Raw genomic sequence first — 14,890 nt, 5'->3', positions numbered from 1 at the left:
GTTCTTTTTATTGCCATACTCAACCAGTTCCTTAATTCCCATTAATAAAAACCTCGCAAATATACTGTAAATTCAGAAATTAATGTGAGGTTTTTATTATTGCGAATAATACGACTGAGTTGTAAACGCAATAATTAAAACTCGCATTTTGTAATATTTTAACTGAATTAAGCATGACTTTTCTCAAAATCGTAAAAATTAGAATCGCATTCAAGTGTAAAATGAGAAAATCGCAATAATAAATGCACGCAATAATTTCTGAATTTACAGTACCTGAATTTACAGTACATTGTATATTACTTAAGGAATGACTGTAATATTTTTTCTGTGTAGCGGGTTATTTAACAGTGTGCACCACATTTTTTATTTTATTTCGAATAGACAGAAAAAATATTACAGTCATTTCTTATAATTTAATTCTAAATTCCATTTTAAACCGTAGAAACCCATGAAAAACGTTGATGAAGTCACGGTCACATGACTAAATTATGTCTATGGGCTCATAACAAAATAACGTCAGCCAATCAGAAGACGTGTTACATCTCAAATCAAATTATATATATATAATACATGTATTGTATATTAGGAATAATGATATAGTATTTGAAGAGTAGCCTACTGGGGATTTGACTACTAGAAAAAGCACATAACAGGTGATTTTATATAAAACAAATAGTGGCGTCGTTCATAAGAGTATACGTTTCTCTATTCTATTGATACATTACAATGTTTAACAATTATAAAGGTGATCACAAGGGATTCTAGATTTACATTTCTGTCTGTCTGTTATGTGTTGATTAAGTGCCAGTCTTTGTAAGAATCAGGCAATTTAGGTAAAAATTAAAACATTATTAGAAAAAACCCACTGAGCTAATCATGCTATTTAATACTAATCATCATCTTGAGTTAAAAAGTATTAGTCTTTCGTTTGTGTTTGTCTGGTAATATCAAATAACTTGGTTGGAAAATTGGTTAGAATGATAGCAAATTACAGAGTTATCTCCCCTTATTCGTTAATTTCTAGTGCATTTCAACCAAATTGTATCTTCTATTACCAAAACAGAAAATGGAAATGAATGTTATTTTTGTGCATAACTACATATTATGAACTGAAATCAATGTCAAATAGGATGGGTTTTTTTGGTCATGTTTTCACCACTGCCTGATTCTTAGGCAGACTGGCACTTAAAACTATGTGACAGGTTTGTCATATTTATATATCTTGACTCTTGTGTACGGGAAGATAAAAACTTCGTGACAGTCAAATGGTTCTATCTGACTGTTCTTTGTCGGAGGGTTTTATGATTACAATTTGGTGACAGGTTTGTTGACCCGGATTGATTCTAACTTTACATTGTTATCTGTCTGTTGTTCCTCTGAGGATTTTCTTCCTTTAAATAGATCAGTCAGTGTAAACACCTGCAACATAAATAATAAATGTATATGTGAGCTCGCAGGTCAACATCTCCATAAACAAAAAATTAATACATCTATTACCGACATTTTGGGATATTACCATGATTATAGGTTTTAATACAAGATTTAATATAAATATCCATGTATTGTGACTTGAAACAACTTATTTTTTGCCGATTTTTAAAGAAATTTTAGGTACGGTAACAAAGGTTATAAAGAGATGGGTTTCATTTTGATAGCGATATTTAGACCGATGGCTATTAGAAGGAATATTTTAGAGTAACGGTCGTCAATCTTCGGAATTGTTTGTGCCTTACTCTGAAATAGAATTTTGTATTATCAGGCTTAAATTAAAATATTGTTTGTTTGCCCTTTACCGACCGACCCTATCAATTCGTTCCGCCTGAAAATCTTTTATTTGTATTTACCAGCAAGATTTTATTTTATTTTATTTTTTCGTTCCTACCAAAAATCTTATATTTGTATTTCCCGCTCAAAACTTTTTTTACCAGAATCCTCGGGTTTTATCTTTACGTATAAGGTCCAGTCCGTTTGGTATCACCTGAGCGTTTGACATGAACACTTGCATTTGAAGTTTCAAAGCATTTGTTTGAAATCGATGTTGAACGCTTTCTGAAATCATGATATGAAGTACGTTACTCTGTACCTTTAAACTTAAAGAGCAGGGTTCATTTACAAAAATGTTCGTTTGATACAAAAGTATTTACGTGTGTACAAACTAATTTGTAAACGGACGTTGTATTCTATGTAGGGATGGCCTTTTGTGATCCGCATATCAGAATGATTATGTTAACGATGCCGCTAAATTATTTATATCTGACATGAACCAAAAGTGACAAAACCCTGTAAAGTGGAGAATATCTGGCAGTAAAATCGCCAAGTTTTCCATACAGATCATTTATAAATGTGATGCAAAATACGTGACAATTGAGTTTTAAGTCTTATAGCATTTTTATAGGAAAAAAAGGCACACACGAAATTTGTAACACTCTAGGGACTTTTTCTACTAGTAATATATGTCTGCCCGGACATTATCTTACCAGTACAAAGTTATCTCTTATATATTTTTTTTTCAAAACTAATAGTCCCAGCGGAAAACTTATTTGCAAAAACAAACGGACAAAAAAATGACATTATGCAGATTTTGTATCTGTAAAATAAAATATTTTACCTACCTGCCTACACATGACAAATAATATACCGAGCCAAGTTATTTTTTTGGGGAAAAAAATAAAATATTTTACCTACCTACCTACCCTGTTTCAAAACATAGGGTCGGAAAAGGGCAAACAAACGATATTTTAATTTAGGCCTCACAGGTTTTATTTAAGGTCTTGAACTGGTCAATGATATTGAAAAATGTGTTTTTGGACATTGCTCTGGTTAGACCCAAAATTAAACGGGTATAGATTAATGCGATGGTTTTGTTTTTACTGGATTGATTTTGTTCCCTAGTACTTGGAATTACCAGGTCAAGGTGGGTATACTTATTTTATCTCCAAGGTGGGACCTCACATTCTGGATTGATTGAATAATTTTTAGTTAAAGCCGACTAGTGTACAACTCTTATTAATTTATTAAAAGAACACCTCTAAAATTCCAATATCATATTATTTTATTCAATTAGATAGCACTAAGGCCAAACCCTTCATTGAATTGGTTAACTTTTTATGGGTATTTTTTACTGCCTTGTTTTTTGCTAAATGGGGAAGTTCGAAAATGTATTGAAATTCTAAATAATTTAAATTTTCACATGTAGATATTTATGAATTTATAATGTCTTTGCATATAAGTTATGAAACTGTTTTATGAGTCTTGGTTATCTGTTCTATGAGCAAATACATTGCTTGGCAAAATCATCTTCTCTGGTCATTTTCATGTTTCTTACACCTGTCATTTATCAAAACTTAAAATACAATACAGTTATCTCCTAAATGACACCTATCATGTTTCTTGCTAGTAAATCAATATTACACCCTAAAATGACTTGTACTCACAGTTATAAGTGATACAATGACACCAATAATGTTTCCTGCTAGCACGTCACTCCAATGATGTTTATAATCGTATATCCTGGACAGTCCTGTGTAAAAAGCTAGACAAAACACGATCAACTGAAGTAATGGCCTTAGAAGTAATAGATTCTTCCAGGTTAATCTGGCTTGGTAATAAAACTGAAAGTAAATTAAAAAAAACAGATATTATAAATAAGGCCTTGAAGTCATTAAACTTTCGAGTCAGTTTTTTGTACTCATACCCCAATATCAACCAATCAAATTGCTGGATTTTATATTTCAATCATGATTTTTGTGCTCCGAGCACTGAGCAAAGTTTTATGGCTTAACCCCAAGAACAGTTCATCCTAGTGCTCTAAGGTAAATAAAACAAAAACCACTGATCCTTAGGTTAAGAATTAGAAAAGAGGTAAACATATTAATTTATTAAACAAAACTGTCACATCAATATGATTTTACATAAATGAAAGTAAAAGAAGCATTGTCATTGCTATTTTTTATCTTCAGGCCTTGAACATGTAGAAAAAGCTCAAAACTTGTATACAATGTACTAATCAGCTGACATGTACAAAAGGAATTGTATTGATCATGTGACCTCTACTCCAAGAGAATGTATAAATCATGTGACCTCTACTCCAAGAGAATGTATAAATCATGTGACCTCTACTCCAAGAGAATGTATATATCATGTGACCTCTTCTGCAAGAGAATGTATAAATCATGTGACCTCTACTCCAAGAGAATGTATAAATCATGTGTCCTCTACTCCAAGAGAATGTATAAATCATGTGACCTCTACTCAAAGAGAATGTATAAATCAAGCGACAAATTATTGGTACAATTAATTTTACCGTTCTATTTTTATGCAACAAAAATAAAATACTTGTTCATTTTTAAAAATGATTAAAACTCATTTGCTGACATAATTAATTTAATCTTAGGTCATTCAGAAACAAATATTATGGAATACTTACCACAAGAAATAACATAGAATACATGGAGAAAGATGCATGTCCTGACGGGAATGACACCCTGAAATATAAACATGTATATATAAAGTTGAAGAATTACAGGCTCTAGCCATTGATATTTTTATGTGCTTTTTTTTATATAATTTTGGTTAATTTACAAGTTGTGGAGTTGAGTGTGGAATGATGGGACTAGTAAGCATTGTTATTAAGGAGCACTCTTCAGGTACAAGATTTTCTTGCTGCCTTAAAGACCCAAAGATTGTTTTCTCTGGGCTGTTTTCTGAAATTGTTGAATAAAGAATAAACATTATAAAAGGAACACATCAAATCATAAAATGGCCCTGCAGTAAATTTTCTGTAAGTAATTTATCCTTAACCTACCTTGCATGTTTGATGAGTGCCATGTCTCCCGTGCAGACATCAGCTGTTATATAACCGTCTGTGCAATTAAACTTGGTAACATCTGGTTGACAAACTGCTAGGAAATGTGGCCGAAGTCTTCCAACCGAGTACTTAGCTATATCTGTCACTAACTGCACTACAGCTGCTCCATACAGAAATGGTAACAGAATATTGAATACTATACAGAAGTAAGTCTGTGCAATGTTCTGTCCTGGTTTCTTGTTTGTTCGGCTATTTTTACTGTTTCTTAATAATGCAGCTTCAATTAGAATGAACTGAAATAAAAAGATAATGTTCATGTACATTATCAACATGATTAAGACACTAATGTTTTAACTGTGATATTGAATCAAGATGTAAACTTTTTAATATTTATAAATTGTGAGTTCACATCAGTTTCCTGAAAAACATTGACTTACATTGTGTTAAAAAAGTATTTGAAAAACTTTTAAATTAGTATTTTCAGTCTATTTGTCATACTGTAACCAATTTTATCCTGGTCTTGGTCCAAATCGGGAAAGTTGAGGTACAAAGTGTAATGTGAAAGCAAAATTATTTTTTATTTTAAAAAGATTTATTGACAAGATTAAATAGTGAAATTTAACATATTATTTACCTCGTTGGTAGTGAATTATAAGACGTGTTAGTCCAAAGACAAAGAAACTACTGTAGAATAAATCAAATTTGGTACTCATAGTTTACATTGCTTTATGGATGTACTTACCGATAAAATATTAAGTGTGAAGTCAACTTCATACAGGACAGGGGAAGGAATTGTACTATCATGGTGTGGGTACTTAATACATGTACTTAACGATACAATGTTAAATGAGAAGCCAACGTCATACAGGACAGGGGAAGGAATTGTACTGTCATGGTGTGGGTACTTTATACATGTTCTTACCGATATAATGTTAAATGAGAAGCCAACACCATACAGGACAGGAGAGGGAATCGTACTGTCATGATGTGGGTACTTTATACTATCATCATCACAGAAGAAGCCTCGCTTGAATGGTTCCCATAATCTGTTTATCAATAATATGATCAACCCAACTGAAAAAAAAATAAAGATTCTCAACATTAATTCTATAATAGTTCTAAATGTTTTAAATAAGGACAAATTAAATGCTACAAGCAAGACAAGCATGACAAGAGAGACAAGCATGACAAATGACATTTCATACTCATAAGTACTAACACTGTGCATAAGCTGTTGAGTATTGACCCCCCCCCCCAAAAAAAAAAATGTTTTACCCCCCACTCAACCTATTTATTTAAAAGAAATTTAATTCTAAATTTTTCGGGGAAAAAAAGAGGGTAAGACATGTTATCATGGTTATTGTAAATTAGAAATAAATACATGAAATTAACGGCAATGAAAAATATGTACCCACAAAAACCCACTCTTCAATTATTTCTTAATGAATTTTATTGGCTACAGGATAGATCTATTCATAATTTTCTAAGACAGAATTCACATTTATACTGGCCAAAAAAGAGTATGACCTTATTGTACCTCAAAAGTTTTTAAGAGATTTTATATATATTTTTATATCATTATATAATTTTGGTGTAAACAAGTTTTAGCCTCCCCTTTTTTGTATCTAGACCATTTAACCCATAAAATAAAATACAATTGTGGAATTTAGAATTCCCTTGTTACATGTACCCCACTATTCATTTTATTAGAATAAATAGACCACACGATTTTCTTGGATTAATAAATGTATTTTCAGTAAAAATAATTAACAATAATCATATTCAAATATTGTTTGCGATGCCTGATGACAAGGGGTCTCATTGGGGGGTTCCGATCCCAGATCCCGCTTACAGTTTTGTCAGATTCCCGTATCCCGCTTACACTATATACGTAAGCAATTCTCATTTTTTGTCATTTCCCAGGTCCCGCTAGACCTCACTTCCCGTTTTCACGACACAATTATTTGACTTTCACGTGTCACGCTTACAAAAAATTGGCAATCACGCGTCACGCTTGTTGTCACTTAATAGAAAAACTGCTTCAAATATTTTAGAATATACATCATATGTACATTAATACAGACTATGCGAATGAATTTTATTTTTACAGGACATTCGGTCTGGTAAACATCCTAGCTTTACCAGACCGAATGAAATTTTACCAGACCAATTTTTTTTTACATCTAATTGTATATTATCCGACAAAAAACAACAAACATATGTATGACTTTGTTGTGCCCTACTCCTCCCCGAAATGCAAAAATTAAAACAAAATGATGTAACAAGAGGGGATATTGTTATGAAAGTTGTGCACAATTGCTTGAATGCATTTCAGTGAAGAGTAATGTCCCATTTTATTGGATTTTGACAATGTTTGTGAACTAAACATAATTTAGAGTTTCTGTATAAAATATTATTTCCTGTTTCTTCTTTCTTTTTCATATATCTTTTGGTTTTCAATTCTTGTGGTTATATTTCATAGCTAAATTTTGTGATCTGCTTGGATTTTTATTCATTTATTGTATTTAAATCGGCAAACCCGGAATTATCCTTATCCGTTCCCAGAATCTGATCCGGTTTTATTTACATTTCCGGTTGTGCCAATGATGGCATCCATTGTTGTTTTTGACAGTCAGATATGTTTTTACCCGGATTTACACATTACTGGTTGTCGATGTTCGGCATAAAGCTAGCGGTTGAACAAAACAAACATCGCTGTGGTGAATAATAAAGATGAAAATGAATTTGAGATCGTTTGGCAATTTTGCTAGAATGTTCCATAAAAAAAAACACCGGACATTCGGACCGGAATTCAACAAAATTTTACCAGACCGATCCATTATTCACCGGATTTGTCCGACGGTCCGACGTATTTCGCATAGTCTGTAATATTGTCACTTAATAGAAAAACTGCTTCAAATATTTTAGAATATACATCATATGTACATTAATATTGTCACTTGAAAAAAAGAGCTACCACCCTTATATTTTTGCCAATCAATGCATTCGAATGGGGACATACTGTTAGAACCCCTCTTTCTCCTGTTTCCTATTTCTAGATCTGCCCCTGAATTTACTTATTAACATGATTAAACTCTGTATGCTATTTATAGTAACAGTAGTCAAGTAAACGGAAGAAACACTAGTTTTACAGGAAATAATTTAACATTTAATACATTTGCAGATGTGCAAGTTTAGTTAGATATTTTTTAGTTTGAACAAAATCTTTTATGATGGCTGCCTCCAACATGTCAAATTGCATTATCCATGCAAGATAATGAACGTTATACATAACAGTCTATTATTTGAACTTAGAATTATTTTTAATTATGGAATTTGCATAATTTCTTGTGCTTGAAAGTTTTAATAAATTCCATGCTATTTTGGTATTATAATGTTCTCTGCTGCGTAAAACACTTTCTATTAAGAAGAAGATAGCACATTTTCAATAGAATGCACTGTGCCGCGCACAACACTATCTATACAAAATACATTGTATGGAAAGTGTTATGCACCACTCAAAACATTGTAATATTGAATAAACATGGAATATATCAAAAATTTCAAGCACAAGAAATTATGCAAATTCCATAATTAAAAATAATTCGAAGTTCAAATAATAGCCTGTTACATGTATTAATTCATAAAATAAAAATCTTAAAAGTTGTTAAATCTATTTTTTTAATCCAAATATTTGAACAACAAATAACAATATGCAGTTTTTATTAAACAAAGTTTTACCTTTTAAAAAGTTGTTTAATTAATTTATTAAATTCTTACTTGTAATCCAGAAAATGCAAGAAAGCTATTTTTAGAATTTAAACACCTTTACAAAATTTCAAACACATAATACATGTCCATCATGAAAATCGTAAACAAATACATATCATATTTTGCCAGATGCACATTTATCATTATCTTTATTTATCGCTATTTTGTGCATTTTTCTATTGATCTTTTTTTGTGATAATTTTCATATCATGCTTCTCACTTGAGATGGAAAAATTATAGCTAGAAACTAAGGAGGCCAAGTGACGTTGCTAATGAAATTGACATTGAAATTGACAACGTCGTCATAGGTAAAATAGCGATAAACAGATTATCATTGGTCATCTCAACTCGACTGCTTTTCTCACTTTTGCTGTACCAGCTCAAGTGAGGAAATCAATCTTGTTGAGATGATCAACGATAATCTATAAATATATCATCTATATAGCCGATACACCCAGTACAGTACAACACGGTACAATACATACATGTATCAATTCTTATGGGGTTATTTTATCCAAAATTTCGAAAATTTGTTACTGTATCATTATTTTTAAAGGCATATATAAAACAATTCATAATGGGAATACTAACTGTTATACAACATTATAAAATAATATTATGCATTTATGTGTAAAAATTTCTCTTAATCATGTTAATCATGTTAATCATTGATCATGTTGATTGTAAAACTTATTTTAAGAGAAAATTTCAACTTACGAGAAAATGCAATACAGCTATTTACAACTCCTTTAAAAAAATCAACACACATAATTCTTTTCACTGTTCTGGGAAGAAGAGGGACAAGTTCTATATTAAAATACATCCTGCTGATTTTACCAGATTTGGAGCATTTACAATATCGTACAAGATTCACTGACCTCACAGGAAGTTCCGATGTAATAAAGGGCTTAATCGTAAACAGGATATTTTTAATTTCCTTTGACATACAAAACAAGTGGTGTTGTTATTAAAAATACAAATATTGGATTAATAATTATTTGTGAAAGAACGATCACTTGAATAGATACATACCACAAACTTAAAAGCTTTCCTGTATCATTTCCTTATTCAGAATTAGGCTCATTTGACAGTCATACAAAGTAGGTGGGACATAATAATAATACTTAAACCTGTACCACATATTAATCAACCTTCTAAATAATTAAGTACCAACGTGTTGTCTTTTTTTTATTCCACTTATATATCCAGCTCTGCTGCAGTCATAATTATTTTTTACCGCTCAGCATTAATAAAAACTAAATTTTAATTTTTTTGTTGTTTTTTATTTAAGGAATGACTGTAATTTTGTTTCTGTCTATTCGAAATAACATAAAAAATTTGGTGCACACTGAATAACGCTCATATTTATTTGGAATAGACAGGAAAAAAATATTACAGTCATTTCTTTTAATTTAATTCTAAATTCCATTTTAAATCGTAGAAAACCTTGAAAAAATGTTGATGAGGTCACGGTTACATGACTAAATTATGTCTATGGTCTGATAACAAAATAACGTCAGCCAATCAGAAGATGCATTACATCCAAAATTAAATTATTTAAAGCTTCAATATTAAGAATCCAAAATTTGAGCACTAAAAAAAAAATCATTAATTAAAGATAATTACTGGATTACTTTTTACAGTCAAGGGTCTATTACTTAAATAAGTTATCAAAGAAATATAACATGCATGTGTTATTACAGACACTTTCATGAGTTGTCTACTCTTTTTTCCTTAATCTGTAATAAAATATGTTTTTATCAGTTAAGTTTATCATAAATATTTTATCTTTAATGACCACTTGGAATAAATTCTTAAAACTTTGCGCAGTAGCTTAATATACTACCTTGATAACTTATTTTTCTAATTCCATTAATACAATTTTGATCAACCATGGTAAATCAATGAGACAAGGCTTTAAGGGCAAACTAAGCTGTAATAACAAGGCTTATAATTAGTTATCACAAGCATGAAACTTACGATATGAGAGTAAATGAGACACTTGGAATGTTGCGCAGTGACTGATGACTGTGGTAAAGCTTGATTAAATTTGGCCAATACTTTGAATTCAGAAATTATTGCGAGGTTTTTATTATTGCGAAAAATGCGACAGAGTTGTAAATGCAATTATTTAAACTCGCATTTTGAAATATTTTATATGAAATTAACAGGATTTTGATGAAAATCTTAAAAATCAAAATCGCATTTAAGTCTAAAACATGTAAAATGACAAAATCGCAATAATAAATGCACGCAATAATTTCTGAAACTACAGTTATCATTATGATCATGACACAATGCATGATTATATTAGTTTCAGAGAAGATTTTAAAAAGTAAACAGATGACATCCAGACACAAACTGTAATACTATTTCTACTGGGATGAATATTTTTACAATATTTGTTCCTAACAGAATAAAGGGATCCAACAGATACAGATATTATGACATAGTTTATAACCATAGGCGGATCCAGGGGGGGCCCAGGTCCCCCTTTCGTGGGAAAAATTTGGTTGATTATATAGGGAATCATTGAAGCATGACTGGAGCGGCCCCCCCCTTAAGAAAAGTTCTGGATCCCCCAATGATAACAAAGTTTCCAGAGAAACTTCTGTTATGTGGAATAAATATACGTTGACAGGCCTACATGTATGAACTATGTATTTGAACTTTACATAATAAATTTTAGATCAAATAAAAAATATGAATATCTCCAATAAAAAGAATCAAAGTGCTTGTAAGCACTGAATGGTAAAGATTGCTTCGATTTATCAGTGAGAAGTCGAATTAGATATTGCATTGGTTGTAGTTGATTTATCAGCATTGACTCTAGAAAAAGGAAGATAACACCAATTTTTTTTAAGGATGACTTTATCAATGACATCATTAATATTTTTAGAACAGATATTAGATTCCAGTTGCACCTTGCAAAAGTTATGTAATTTTAGTTTTGTGCCTTGAATATCTGAGCATATAATATATTATATTGTTAAATTTCTGGAAATGTTCATGGATAGAATGTTATGATCAATGCACTATATTTTGTGTATCAAAAAAGTAGTGATAAATAAACCTTGAAAGATTTAGATATCAAGTCAGTCCCATAAGGTTTTGATTGCATTTCATGCAATCTTTACCTAAAAATTGGGACTTACAGACTTTTTTATTCTCCATACAAAAAATATTCTAATTCAGTCAGGGGTACAACTTATTCAAGTAATTGTTATTTACTTGAAGTTCTAAGTAAAAATAAATATACACATTTATGTAAATTTGTGAATTTTATTTACTTGTATAGGTAAAAATAAATTGGCTTAGTTATGTCCCTTAGACATTCAGAATTTTTTTTTCTTTGCTTGAATTCTTAAGATTTATTTGCTGTAATAGAATTTTAAATTGTGTAACCTTCGCAGATGTCTTTACTAATCATTTAAGTGTAATTTCATGGACAATGAAAATCCCATTTGGCTGTTATCTTCTTAACACTGCTCATTTACAAGCCCCAAAGGAGCAATTATATACAAGATCTAAAAAAAATGCTCAATTAGTTTCTTTGTTGAATTATTGAGATGAAACATTGAACTTTAATAAAAATAATTGAGCAAACCTGGGAAAAATCATTAAAGGCATGATTTTACATTCCAAAACTTTGAGGATTTTTGTGGGATTGTAAGAAAAATTTACTTATACAAGTAATTTTTTTAGAAAATTAAGGGGAGATTATTCAAACATATTTATTTACTTATATATGTATATTTATTTTTACTTCTTCAAGTAAATAAAATTAACTTGTACAACATTGTACAAGTAGTACCCCTGACTGTAATTAGTACATGTGACTATTGATGGTCAATTTTGGTAAATCTAGAATTTAACAAAATGTATTTTAATTTTTACATGTAACCATCAATGATCAATTGGTAAATCAAAAATTTTTAAAAATGTGTTCTAATTATTACATGTGACTATCAATGGTCAATATTGGTAAATCCAGAATTTAACACTTTAAACATGCTTAAGACATTTGTAAGATACATTTTGTAACTAATAGTATAACAATGTCATGAATGTAAAATACCATTAAAGCCTCAAAATAACAATGTGACATGTCATTAAAGCCTCAAAGTAACAATGTGACATGTCATTAAAGCCTCAAAGTAACAATGTGACATGTCATTAAAGCCTCAAAGTAACAATGTGACATGTCATTAAAGCCTCAAAGTAACAATGTGACATATCATTAAAGCCTCAAAGTAACAATGTGAAATACCATTAAAGCCTTAAAGTAACAATGTGACATGTCATTAAAGCCTCAAAGTAACAATGTGAAATACCATTAAAGCCTCAAAGTAACAATGTGACATGTCATTAAAGCCTCAAAGTAACAATGTGACATGTCATTAAAGCCTCAAAGTAACAATGTGACATGTCATTAAAGCCTCAAAGTAACAATGTGAAATACCATTAAAGCCTCAAAGTAATGATGTACAGTCATGGGCACCACTTGTACAAGTTAATTTTATTTATTTCAAGAAGTATAATTAGTATCCTAAAAATCTACTAATGTGTGTATATTTTTTTTTACTTCTACAAGTAAATAAAAATTACTTGAATAAGTATTACCCCTGACTGATGGGGTACACTAAAGACCTGAAAGTGGACCTGAAAAGACCTGAAAATATACGACTAAAATTGCAATAACTTTTTTATCATTGGATGGAATTTCTTCAAATTGGAATTTTATTAATTGTAAATATCCCTATTTCATTAAAATTAAAATGTTTTAAATTAAAAACAAGTTTTTGATGCCAAAAGTTGGACTTGAACAGAGAAATGAAAAGACCTGAAGGGACCTGAAAATCTATGGTCGGACTAATTCTAACTTCAATAACTTTTTTAACATTCAGTGGATATCTTTCAACTTTTGATTTTGTGAAACAAAAATTTCAATATGATGATAAAAATTAAAATAAATATATGAAAAATATTGTTGGGGTGTGAAAACTTGAATAATTTTAGTCGTATATTTTCAGGTCTTTTCAGGTCCACTTTCAGGTCTTTAGCGTAACCCTCAACTGATGTATGTAACGATTATATAAAGGAGAAGGTTCACGAAGGGTTAAAATTAGCCCTGATTTTTTTATGTTTTTTAAATCAGGCCAAAAAGTTACAAATTTCACATAGAATAACTTGGGATAATACTGTTAAGACAAAAAAAAAAAATTCTGGCACTTTCCTTTACAATTTATGGAGTTTTGACCCCTTAAATAAACATAATTTGTATTAAAAGGTCAATTTTGGTACTTTTTGGACACAATTTTAATTGTTTATGGCAAAAATTAACATTGGCCGCCATCTACGATCCAAAAAGTTTTTATATTGATGAAATCAATATCAAAATTGGAATCTTTTGGTTACAACACATTTTGAATCGTAGGTTGCGGCCAATGTGTTTCTAAAGCTTTTAGGTCTGAAAAATGTATAAAATCATCATATTTGGACAAAATGTCGAAAATGGACTTACTTTGGAGAATATTATATACTCTTAAAAAAAGAACTGATATATTTAACATTCAGACTTTTGAAATAGACCCATTTACGAACCAAAGTGAGACCTTTGTGATGCTTTATGATAAAGTTGATATTTTAGGCCATAGACGTATTTACAAAATGTACACTTGTATGCAAATTTGTCCGCCATTACATAAAATCACACAGGTTCCCGTAAACTTTGACATCATAATTTAAATTATTTGACGTCATAATTTAAAAGTGATTGTTGCTTGACGTCAAAAGGTGATTCGGAGTAGATCTAAGGTCATTCGGAGGCAAGATTCAGCTAAATACCAAAAGTGTAAATACGTTTATTTTGTGCCATCAGTGAACCTTGTCCTTTTTTTTTACATATGATAATCCTTGTAAATAGCACTATTTCAATTAATTTTAATTATGTATTGGAAAGGGAGTGGTCAATTGTATTATTAAATTAGTACACAATATATCTATAAACTTCATAATTTTGTGTGTAAACACCAGGTAAGGAGTGGTCAGCAGGTCAGTGTCAATGAAAACATGAGTTCCTCTTAACTGGTCTTTTATTTAATAAACACCTCTTATGAAATCGTAAAGATAAGGCTAAAATTGTTATACCTAATGCAATAACAGAGCTATTGATGATAGAATAGACAGTGTCTATTTTGGAACAAGACAACAACGATTCTGTTTTCATTTTACCGGAAGTTGGAATAAATTTCAAGGGTATTTTCGCCACACAAAATATTTCTGTCACTTATTCACACAGGACAAGTTTGC

At 30.5% G+C, this 14,890-nt stretch overlaps 1 protein-coding gene across 2 annotated transcripts; it reads right to left on the bottom strand.

The window, feature by feature from the left end:
- Nucleotides 1-1,166: 1,166 nt before the first annotated feature.
- LOC143084024 (phospholipid phosphatase 1-like) lies at nucleotides 1,167-14,836 on the bottom strand. 2 transcript variants are annotated; one of them, XM_076260436.1, is made up of 6 exons: nucleotides 14,729-14,836; nucleotides 5,730-5,881; nucleotides 4,805-5,100; nucleotides 4,427-4,484; nucleotides 3,435-3,611; nucleotides 1,167-1,419 (listed from the first exon to the last, which is right to left on the bottom strand). In XM_076260436.1, the coding sequence occupies exons 1-6, from the start codon at nucleotides 14,805-14,807 to the stop codon at nucleotides 1,306-1,308; spliced, it is 876 nt and encodes a 291-aa protein (XP_076116551.1). In that variant the 5' UTR covers nucleotides 14,808-14,836; the 3' UTR covers nucleotides 1,167-1,305. The 2 variants fall into 2 exon arrangements, with proteins under 2 accessions (XP_076116551.1, XP_076116549.1); XM_076260434.1 differs by lacking the exon at nucleotides 14,729-14,836 and adding an exon at nucleotides 9,296-9,449.
- Nucleotides 14,837-14,890: the final 54 nt, after the last annotated feature.

The sequence above is a fragment of the Mytilus galloprovincialis genome, chromosome 7 (assembly GCF_965363235.1).
Source record: "Mytilus galloprovincialis chromosome 7, xbMytGall1.hap1.1, whole genome shotgun sequence".
Classification (NCBI taxonomy): Eukaryota; Metazoa; Mollusca; class Bivalvia; order Mytilida; family Mytilidae; genus Mytilus; species Mytilus galloprovincialis.
Note: the sequence above shows the minus strand (reverse complement) of the source record. Positions and strands in the feature narration are given on the sequence as shown.

Coding starts and splice junctions, on each gene's coding strand:
- LOC143084024 (XM_076260434.1), bottom strand. CDS start 9,401: ATGTATTTTAATATAGAACTTGTCCCTCTTCTTCCCAGAACAGTGAAA. Junction 3,612..4,426: donor ATTCTATGTTATTTCTTGTG/GTAAGTATTCCA, acceptor ATTTACTTTCAG/TTTTATTACCAAGCCAGATT. Junction 1,420..3,434: donor TCATTGTATCACTTATAACT/GTGAGTACAAGT, acceptor TTTATGTTGCAG/GTGTTTACACTGACTGATCT.